At 38.4% G+C, this 11,535-nt stretch overlaps 1 protein-coding gene across 1 annotated transcript in view; it reads left to right on the top strand.

The window, feature by feature from the left end:
• Window positions 1-4,014: 4,014 nt before the first annotated feature.
• Window positions 4,015-11,535, top strand: part of CFAP46 (cilia and flagella associated protein 46) — a 71,420-nt gene continuing 63,899 nt past the window's right edge. Inside the window, exons 1-6 of the mRNA XM_058842063.1 lie at window positions 4,015-4,063; window positions 4,386-4,510; window positions 5,475-5,606; window positions 8,400-8,464; window positions 8,969-9,133; window positions 10,454-10,577. Of these exons, the coding sequence (XP_058698046.1) occupies window positions 4,015-4,063; window positions 4,386-4,510; window positions 5,475-5,606; window positions 8,400-8,464; window positions 8,969-9,133; window positions 10,454-10,577 (660 nt within the window). The remainder of the gene's footprint in view (window positions 4,064-4,385; window positions 4,511-5,474; window positions 5,607-8,399; window positions 8,465-8,968; window positions 9,134-10,453; window positions 10,578-11,535) is intronic.

Here is an 11,535-nt window from a genome sequence, read left to right as displayed (position 1 = left end):
AATGCAGGTACTGTAACAGGGCCTGCTCCAGTGTGTTGTTTCTGAGCTGTTGGAAGCTTCAGGGATTCCTTACTCTGGAAATATTGCAATACCCCATTTGAAACTCTTCCTTAGCCTTCTACTGCTCATCTCTGCCAAAGGAAAACTCACTGGTTAGGCCTTTGCTCTGACCCAGTTCCATTCTTGTGTTCAGTGTGTACTAGATTTTCATCAGAAGCCGAGATGGAGAAGAGATACCTTAAGCCATTATTTTTTTGGCAAGTTAGGACAGTACAGACAACAGAGACATTGTGTCATTGGATATTTACTTATCATTTGCTGTCTTTCATTCTAAATAAAAAACACCCACTCCTCAGTAGATTAACTGCTTCAATGATTTGGTTATAAGTGCTTTCTAGGAACAAGCAATTAAACTTATAGAAAACCAGGTTGATTTAAGCTTTTAATCAGAGAATTGACAATGACAAATACAAGTTAAGTGATCATGATCAATTTCTGGACAAAGAGAATAAGATGCATAGTGTCTATAGATAACACTTCCAGTTTGTCTAAATCTCTTTGTAGCCTAGAACTTTAGTTTCTCTCCTGTTGCAGTCAGCAACCTCTAACCCGCTGCAACACTCTCCTTCATTGCTCTTTATGTGCCTTCATAGCTTTACATTAGTATGCAGCTTGTATCTATATGTCTAGTCTCCTCAGGGTCATACACACATTCCATTGCACATAATGAGAAAGGACAGCACCCACAGTACAGATAATGAAGTTGGCCTTAAGCTGCCTTAGGACAAAACAGAAAGAAAGGAGCAACAGGTGAGAAAATATTACAGAAAACCATTTTTGTAATCTCTTACATGTTAAAAAAGCACACTACTGCAAAGCCCTCTGAGAAGGACAAACATGTAACACGTTAAGTGAGATGTTTGAACCTGCAAACCAGAGTGCAAAAGAATCAGGAAGTAATTATAATAAAAAAGCATATGGAGCAAACCAATGGTTCCTCTGACATCTATATAATTCTCATTAGACAGTATTTGGTCTGTACTATTTCTCATTCTCTCTAGACTCACTTGGCCTGTAGGAGGACTGGATGGGACTGGGCATGTTGTCTACTACTTCATCTATTCATGGAAAATAAAAGAAATTCTATAGAAGGCAACTGGATGGTAAAGTAATCTCTTTGGTACACTTTCTTTCGACCATTTACAGGAGATGTTCTGTTTTAAAAGTTTTTACTATATGATTTAACATGACTACTTTAATCTCTTCTTTGTTCAGACGGGTGACTTTGGCAGCAGTAAAGGACACAGACCCATTAGCAAAAGCTACCAGCCATTTGCCACTGGTTCCTATTTTATAAAGTATCAGGAGATCATACTTGTTGTTGGGTAGCAACTAAGAGGATGAATACCTATTTTTTAAGTTTCCAGATCTGAATACCAGTCATTCCATATTGGGTTACAATTTCAGAAAAGTCAGAAAGCTTAGTGAAGTGATATATGACCATCACCCAAATATCCAATTTTTTTTTTAGTCAGTTCCTTGATTTAATTCCTTTCAGTTAATTTAAAAATTAATTCAAATGATTGACTTTAACTTGGTCTTGTTTGTTTCCTTTTTATGTTTTCCTGGTCATTTTACCATGACGTAATTAGTAGATTTTGATAGTCACAAACCATGTCATTATATAGCAGCGAGTAATTTTCCATTGAAATTGGAGATAATACAGCCAGATTCTTAGCACAGTGTCAGAGACTGAAATATTATGGTTTATGACTTAAACATTTTCAGGACAGGCTTTTGCTTATTGTAGCAGAACTGTATCATGAAAGTTGTCCAGAAGACCACCATACCCTGAATGGGGTCCTGACTGAAGGCTATTGACGGCTCCCTGACGGGGGTAAGTAACAACTCAGGGCTGGGGACATTCACAGAGCACAAGCTTAACACCTTCAGGGTGGAAATCACAGCCCCAGAGCTATCGCACAGACCCTTGAGCCAAAGGGAGGGAGGAAAAAGGCTTTGGGTGTGTGTTGGAAAATCCTCTGGCCAGAAGCGCAGTGTCTGTCCATCCTGCACTGCGCAGAGGAGCCTAGCTGAGGGGTCCCTTCACCCAGGGAAAAAACCACTTCCATGTGAAGGATAGGAGAAGGGATGTTATGGCCCATCAAAGGTTCCCACAAAGGAGTCCCCAGACTCTGCACCAGAGCACTGCAGCAGCACGCAACAAATCCAGAGTCTAGCAAGGGACAGTGTCAAACTGGCCCCCTGCACAGGACAACGTGGATGTTCCCACCTGGCCCGAAGCATATATTAATCTATGGGATTCTATACTCTTTGGCGTGGTGCGGCGTGGCGGTGATAGTCACTCTCACCACCAAGAAGACCAGATGCAAGGGAGCAACAAGACCTCGTTGGGACCCTCGGATAGATGATATGCTTCCACCTAACTCCTGTCAGTCTCCCCTGGTCCCTCCACCCCATGCACACTTTCTATTTATTTTTTTCTCCTTCTCTTCTTCTTGCCTCTTCTATTATTAAATAAAATAGACAAATTCTTTTGCAACAGCATTTGACCTCGTTTGGTTTTAGTCATGTTTTTTGGTATATTTTGAACCTTCAAAGTTCTTTCCATTTTATACACAGAGAGTTAATTTTCTTTGCTCTTCTGGGTTTCAACTGGATCATAGCACCCAGCTATTTCATGAGGATGAATGGTAAAAAGAAAAGAAGTGAATGTTTATTTTATGATGGTGCCGTTTTGGCTATTATGTACATTACAGAAGTCAGTTGAGTCTTCACATACTCACTTGTATATGAGGAGATACTAGACTTACACAAGTCTGGGACTCTGCCAACAGACATCCAGAAGTGTCTAGGCTGTAGCCGAGTAAGAGTTACAAAGTTTGGGTACATACAAACATTATATATATATATATGATAAGCCACAGTAAGCCATTGTTATTATTATCTAACATGACTACACAAGACTAATATATTTCTGCTTCAGAAATTGACACACATTTGATATAGGGTTTTTTTCCTCGCCCACCTAATTTCAGATTAGTTTTATGTCTGTTCATTGCTATTCATAGAAGTAAGACAGTTACTTGATTTAAATGGGCACTGTGGCCAGAGAGGAGTTTCGTAGTAGAGGTAGGGATCGATTCTACTCCTGAATTCTTTACAGATCCTTGTACTGGAACAGCTACTTGTACAGATATGCAGTCTAGTTTGAAGTGAAAAGGGTTTAGGTTTAAAATTGAGTTTATGTATGTAAGCCTTTAAATTGTCTTCATGACCACAATGATTTCTCTCACAGAGTCTGGTATGACTCAATAGTTGAGGAGCAGTGGTGAGGTTCTAAATACCTTATTTGATATCTGTTGATGTCAGTGCAGTCAGGCAGCTCTTTTATCCTTTTTCTTTTCCTTTTTCTTTTCCTTTTCCTTTTTTCCCCTCACCTATGACTTCTTCCTGCACTGGTAAATATGATCCCAATGTTCTTGGGCATTTTGTTCTGCTTTAGTCCAAAGGTTCAGCTACTGGTAGTGTATGCTTTATTTTTAAATGTTTCACATTAGAAGCTCTCAACACGAGGAAAAAAAAAAAAAATGGTGGTGACTGCATTACTTAGCACTAGTTTCATCTGCAGGAAGGCATCAGTCGTTGGCTGTCAGCCCTCGAGCCCGTGCGCGCTGCGGTGCCGCCCGGGGCCGTTCGCTAACAGCTCCCGCGGCCGCGGCCCGGGGGCGGCTCCGTCCAGGTTCGCCCGGCCCGTGGGGCGAGGCCGATGGGCGGAAGGGAGGGAGGCAGGAGGGGCAAGCGCTCGTGTGTTGCTGGAGCGCTCCCGGGATACGCCTGTGTTGTGGGAACGAGCGGCGAGGGCCGGCGGCGGGTGTCTGGCAGCCGCATCGCTCGGCTGTCAGGACGGGGCTCCGGGCTTGCGGAGGGGCCTCGCGATCGCGGCTCGGAGCTGCCCCGCTCCACTCGCCGTGAGACCCGCCCGGCCGCGCCATGGAGCTGGCCGTGAGGGAGCGGCTGCTCGCCGCAGAGAGCGCAGGAGGTGAGTGGGGGCCGGCGGCCGCGATCTCATGACCGTCTTTAAAAAGAAGTGAAATGAAAATACGACTTTCAGGAAAACAGTTTGATCCTAATCTGTTTTCTAAATTCACTTTCTAGTGTGCGTAGTGATTTTAAATAGCAAGGCAGCTGTTAATGCTTCCTCTTAAAACTGTGTCTAACTCTGAGTAACGTGTGTGTGAAATCACTTTCCTTAAGCATTCTTAATTTATTTTTGCAGAGGAGAGACTGAATATCAAGTAGCTCATTTGAATGCAATCATGTACACATGGAAGCAAAAATCTTTATTTCTTCTCTTATTTCAGATGTTCAGGCTTTGAAGAATGCTTATGAGTTAATCAAATCAGCCAGTGAAGGACAATCTGCACTTGATTCATCAGATAACATCAGCACCGACTTATATGTTGTATGTGCTGAACAAGCGCTTCAGGTTTGTAATTTAGGTCTTTTATCTGTATTAAATAAAAGCATGTGTATGATATACTGTATTTACAGCAGTTACAGTTAGTACTTTCAAAATCTCAGGAGTACCTGAGGAAAGTACTAACCCTTCTAGTTTTGGAGAACAATTCTTTAAACATGCATTTTCTGTTAAAACTCCACCCCTAAATCCTCACTTCTTTATAGTCAGTCAGCAAAGTGTGGTTTGTGAGGTTTGTAATCATACCCAAATTAGCAAAGTGTACCATAGTATATAACAAAAACTTTGCCATGCCTATTTTCTCTTGTTATAGAAAACTTAGCATTAAGCAATTTGGTTATGACTGAAGAAAATACGTGTGTGAGCATCCATACCAGGTGAAAGAGCTCTAATGGACCCTGGTCCATTCTAATTATGAAAAGCTGTTGTTAATTGAAATTACTTCTATAAAATGTGGTAGAGATTTTTAATTTTGAAGTATTTGTTAATATTCAATTTATGATCATAAGTGATTGAGTTTTAAGCAGACAGTTTGTAGTAAAACTTTTTTTTTTTTTCCCAAGCTGCAGTCCAGTCAAAATCTGTCTGTGGTCTGAAAACTGAGGTGCAACACTAACAAACCCCTCCTTAAAAAAACTCCAAAATTCTGTTAAGAATTTTGTCTTTATTTTAACAACTGTGTTTAAAAAGGAAACATTTTTGGATACTTTAAGCAGTTCTGTGGCTGACTGAGGAGTTATGTTAAATAAAGAAGCTTTTTTTTTTACATATATTTGGAATGACAGAACTATGCCTTTAATAAATTGTAATGGGCTTATACTGCAACTGGTATGCATCTTTATGGAGTATTGCTTACATACTGGTATGGAGTTAGATGTTACCCTTGATTAGGCATGCATTTTAAAAAGCTAACAATTCTTAATTATTTGTTGCATTTTTTAAAACACTGAAATGTTTTTTTTTTGGGTTTTAGCTGGGATATCTGGAAATTAGCAGTGACTGTCTACAAATGTATTTTAAAGGAAGATTTCCTGTGAACCAATTTCTTGGCAGAGCATATTTGTGCCAAGGCCAGTTGCATGCCCCATGCTCTACAGATAATTTGGTGAGAAACTATAAAGGTTGTTTTATATTAAGCCTGGTTTTACTAGTATTTATTCCTAGGTTATGTGTTGCTTTCAGTCATTTAAAATACACAAAGATAATCAGGACTGTGGGAAAAATGACAGAAATATAGTAACAAGTAGTTGTGAGTAAACAAAACTTACCATCTGAATCAGACTAATGTTTCAAATATTTTGGAAAAGACAATAAAAAAGAATACTTGTAAAAAATTTCGGGTGGTTGATTGTTTTAAGTCACCCGCTTAACTTTTTACCTAAATATGATACTTTCAGTATTTCAATTAGCTGTAACTGTTGAAATAATTACTGACTTTATTTGGGAAGCATTTCATAGGCTTGTGGGAAGTGGAGGACTGAAAAGGCCCTCAGAGAGGTTGTACGGTTCGTTTCTGTAACAGTGTCCTTCCATCACTCATCAATAACATTTCCATGTAGTACTTGGATGTGGATTTTTGTAATGAGAGGTGGTAGCAACTCAGCAGGATATTTCTGCTTCTGTGTGTTGCTTTGAGGTGTTACAATTCCTTAAATATGAAAAATATTTTTTATCTCCTGCTGATTTTAAAATGGAGTGGGATATGTTTTCTGTCTTCAGTATTTCACTTGTCCTTGTACTGTGATCAGTCAGCTTTGATTATCTGTTAATGGTATCTAGCCCCCCAAAATAGATGTAACAGATGTTTGGCATCATAGAGTATTCTGAGTTGGAGGGGACCCACAAGGACCATCACTGTTCAACTCCTGGATCTGCACAGGGCAACCCCAAAAATCCCACCCTGTGCCTGAGGGAGTTGTCCAAATGCTCCTTGCACTCTGTCAGCCTCGAGGCCATGACCACTGCTCCGGGGAGCCTGTTTGGTGCAAAACCAGCCTCTGGGAGAACATTTTCTTGATGTCCAGCCTAAACTTTTCCTGACACAGCTCCAGCCGTTCTCTTGGATCCTGTCCATGGTCACAGAGAGCAGAGGTCGGTGCTGTCCCTCCACTGCCTCTGAGGAGGAAGCTGCAGAGTGCAATGAGGTCTCCCCTGAGACTCCTCCAGGCTGAACAATCCAAGGGACATCAGCCAGTCCTTATATGGCTTCCTCACGAGGCCTTCACCCTCTTTGTAACTCATAGTTTGTGTTATTTGTGTTCACAAATATACCTGAGAGATGTTTTAGTAGTCTCTTTGAATAATGTGTTTGTTAACTCTCAAGCTAGAATCTTTCTCCTGTTACATTTTCTGTACTTTATTTCTTCTATGAGCACATGTGAAGAGTAACTGGTCAATGAGGACTTTAAAACCTCATGCATGTTTGAAACATCCAATGTCCAGTTACATTTCTAAATTAACAAACTATTCTGTTATGTTTTGTGAATCTCAATCAAAATTTGCTGTTTTCTTCTTGGCTCTTGCTAACTTCTTAGAAGTTAAAAATGGTCCCAGATTGCACAGTCCTGGCTTGGTTCCTTGTGTCATATGTTGTAATGGTCTTTTAATATACACTTCACGTCAGTTGTAAAGTTTTTTCACTGCTGTGTTCCTAGATAATTTATGAAAGTATGTGACTAAGTAATCATCATTCACGTAGAAAAGATAAATTTGTCCTTATTTGGTTTTCCTCCGAAGGAATCCTTCTTAATTGATGAAGATGCTTGTGTTCTTAAGGGCCAAGTGCAACTTGTACTTCAGTACATATTTCATCTCTGGTTCTCTCTTTATCTAGGCAGTTACAATTTATTGCTCAGTACCCTTCTTATGCCATCCTAGAGCTCCATAAGTCAGTCCCAATTCTCTTGGGGATCTTAATTTCTCTTTTCTAGCGTACTGTAGAGACCCCCTCTTGGTGTCATCCCATTCCTCCTCATCCAGCTCCACCTTGGCTTTGCTATTTGCACTGCATCCTTCTCCTACACTTTCAAAAATCCCTTTATACTATCTGAGCCATCTTTACACCCTGCCTTCAGGAATTTGTACATACTTATGAGATCTTCCCTGAGCTGCCTTCTTCAGGCTCAACAATCTCAGCTCTCTGTCTTTCTCCATAGAAGAGACACTTCAGTTTTTTCTTGACCTTTGCAGCCCTATCTTGGACTCTCCGCAGCATCCATGTCTCTTTCATACTGAAGACCCCAGAACTGGGAAGAGTGTTCCTGGTGTGAATGCTGAATAGAAAGAAAGGTTCACATCCTTCAGCCTGCTAGCCGCAATCCTCCTAAGGACACCGTCAGCCACCTTTACAGCAAGGGAATGCTGCGAGTTGGTGGTCTTTGACTTGGTGTCTACCAGGACACCTAGTTCCTCCTCTGAAGAGCTGCTTCCCATCTCCTTAATGATAAAAAGGGCATGCTTGTTACATCATTTTGTTGACAAATTCCTGTTGGAGTCTTTTTGAAGAAAATAATCCCTCGAGATTTTTAATGGGACATACTACTTTTTTCCCGCTGAATTTGCTTTTGGATATTTCCGAACTTTCTTTGCTGAAAGTTTAAAAAGTATGCAGCTTTGTAGTTTTGGAAAACTTCAGTCCTGATAATTCATATTTGTCATAAATGAAGTAATTTGAAAATACAGTCTTAAAATTTGAAATCAGGAAAACATATAAATAGGCTATCAACCAGTTTTTAATTGTTCTGTTTCTATAGCAACAACTTACTAAGGCAGTGTGTTTTAGTTGAGATTGGTCTGAAAATAAAATTTATGAAATATGAACATATTGAAGTAGAAAAAAACCTACTGATTTATACATGCCGTATTCATATTGCACTAGCTTTCCTTTGTTCTTTTCTAGGAAGAGTTTGAAAAGTTTGTCCTGTTTTTTATGAAGGCAATAGATTTTGCAACCCATGACAGAAGGTAGGCCCTGCTGACAGGATTTACTCTAAATCCCACAAAATACTACTGATTTGCTTTTTCAGTTCTTTGTCTTGATTTTCATTAGGTAGCATGGAGTTGTGTTGTTTGGGTTTTTTCTTTAGATTTTTCCTTCCATTTCCTAACTCCTGTTACTGCTGTGCGTGTTGTAACAACATAAGGACACTGCAATCTTACATCAATGGGGTGTTTAAAGCTGGTAGATATCTCAGCATTTCTTACCCTTTTATAGGCATGATCTATAGAATGAGAGTACCATGTTAGCTTATTTTTAAGTCATTAATTATTGAGTAGAGTATAATTGCAAGAGTTACCATATTCTTCTTGTGCTGTACTTGTCTTCTCAGTTCTTAGTCAGGATTGCTTCCAATGAAAAATAAAAGTTGCACTTTTTAACTTCTTAGAAGTGTCTAACAGTACTCAAGATGTAATTTTATGCTTATTCAAGTTCATGAAATACTAATTTTTTTTATTCTTATTTTTCAGGTATTTTTTTTTGATATATAATGCCTCAGTTCTTTATTGGCAACTTGTGAGGCCATTTCTTAAGCCTGGATACCGCTATTGCCTTATTCCCAGCCTTTCACAGATTATTACAGCATTAAACCAAATTGAGGAGCAAGACAGTGAATGGCAAGCAGAACTCATGATGTAAGTTTAATTATATTTTTTCAAGTGGACATTCTGTAGTCCTTTTGGGACTGCTGCGTGAGGTAGTTTGTAAAAAGGTATATTTCACCGGTAATGTTGTAGATGTATTTATTGTGAAAAGCTTAATTAATAACTTTTTAAAGAGACATCTAGGTACTGAAAATAAAAGGTGCTTCATTTAAATATTTACTTCAAGCTTGAAGTTTTAGTGACAGGGACAGCTATGTCCTAGATCGGATCTGAAATTTCATGTAATTTTGGATGTAGTGTTTGAGTCATCGATAGTAACTGGAAATAAATTGCACATACATATCAATGTATTGCCATTCTTGCATTTCCTGAGAAAAGCTGGAGTATAAACCTTGAGATAACTGTACCAAGAAGAGCAGTTTTATGTGCAAACGGAGGAGTGTCCGTGTAATTTTTCAATGTCCCACAACCTTTTCGCAGAGGTGTTTTGATCGCCTATTCAACAGATTGATTCCAGTTCCTCTTGCACTCCTACCGTAGCTTTTTCCCTTTCTCTTTCTGAACTTTTCTGTTTCATTGGTCTGTGACTGTGGTTTATTGCTATGTAGCATTTTCTTTGTTAACTGAAACTGCAGGAAAGCAACAAAACAGTCCAAGGGGTGTGTTCAGGACTACCTAGAATACCATGCATGCAGTTTCTTGGTATGAAGCTCTTACTGGGGTATTGGTGAGAACAAACAAATACACAAAGTGTGTTTGTGTTATAAAACTAATGGTTGCACTTATTTTTTTTTAAAGTTGTATTTCTTTCTAAATTTTTTTAAAAATTATGATTATCATTGTTGTTGTTAATTTATGTCATGGAGTCACAGGCTCTTTTTCAGTCAAATCAGATAAAGTGTAGAAAACCCAGTAGATATATTGCCGTTTTCAATATGAATAGTTTTCTTTTGCTAAATGGCTTTGAAATACTAGCCTTTCCAGTAGTTAAGGGAGAATCTTAGAATATGTCTCACAAAAATGTTTTTTTCATACACTTCTAAAAAAATTAATCTTTTTGATTCCTGGTATGTTCTTGAGAAAAGTTTTCAGAAAAAACCTCCAAATTTTCCAAGATTCTTACTGTGATCTGCACTAAATATGTGTTAACAGCTTTGTATATCTGGAAGAAGAAAAAATGTAGAAATTAGAGGATCTCTTCTGTGTTGAGTCAGTGCTTTATAGCACTAATCACTTGTACTGCATTTAGAAGTGGTACCTTGATTACAAAGAGTGTTAAAAATATTTAAAAAAGAATTATTTTGGAAAGTGTTAATAAATATGTAATACAAATGTTTATTTGATCTGCAGAAATTTACTTGAGTGCTTCCTTGATGCTTCAAAACTGGAAGAAGCAAAAGAGTTTTCATCTACTGCAGCAGTCTTTATTAAGGAAAATGTTCCAGATAAATACTCTCAAATATTTTCTTTAATGGTAATGATGAAAAGTATTTTAAACTCCCATTAAGACAGGAGCTCTTAATCTTTCATAAGATCATAATTATAATTGTTACATAAGCTGTTTTCTTAATTTCAATTTTGTGAGCTATCAAAAAATTCAGTAGACATGCAGAGATTTTCACAAATTGTGTATTTTTGGTACTATAAGCTAGACAGCTCCCTACTGCTCCATGTTCTTTTAACACGTCATAATATAATGGGGATAAGTGTGGCTAACTCTAAAAATTCTGTTTGGGATTAATTACTATTGAAAGAGAAGGTGTAGTGAGAGTAATTTAACCTGACTTATGTCACTGAGGGCATATTTAGTATCTGTTGACTTTTCTCGTGCTGATAAATACCTAAGTGATCCAGACTGAACTCTATAAACAATTCTGGAAAATTGAGAATATGACAATAGCTCACATTTCTTCCATGCCTTTAATTTGGGAAGTAAGAGGGTGAAGATGAATGTGGCAAAAGCAGAAATAGGCGAATAAAACTCGCAAGTTGTGTGCAGGCATATTTTCTTTCATTCTACTACACTATTTGTTGTCTTTTTCTATCCACCCCATCAATCACTGCGTTCCAAGAGTGTATGCTTATATTACAAATTTCTCTAACATTTGAATTAAGGGAATCAATATACAACATTCCAGAGGTGTGGTAATAATGAAATAATCACCCTGGGGCAAGCTTGAAATTGCTTTTGTATTTTTTAGAATTATTGAGCAAGCTGTTTGACAATGTTCTTAAAGAGAAGAATGAAGTAGTTCTAAAACTGTCCTTGGGCTACTGAAGTATGATCCAAGCTCTTGAGTACTTTTGTAGCTGCGTACCAGAGTCTTGGAAAACTTGGTGTTCCAGTACAGCTTAAGTAATCAGTATTGATAGTTGTGGACAGTCAGTGTGAGAGTCAGAAGAAATGATCTGCATACTGTTAATGTGTAACT

Source organism: Poecile atricapillus, chromosome 6, assembly GCF_030490865.1.
Source record: "Poecile atricapillus isolate bPoeAtr1 chromosome 6, bPoeAtr1.hap1, whole genome shotgun sequence".
Lineage (NCBI taxonomy): Eukaryota > Metazoa > Chordata > Aves > Passeriformes > Paridae > Poecile > Poecile atricapillus.
This window is presented reverse-complemented; position numbering and strand designations above follow the sequence as displayed.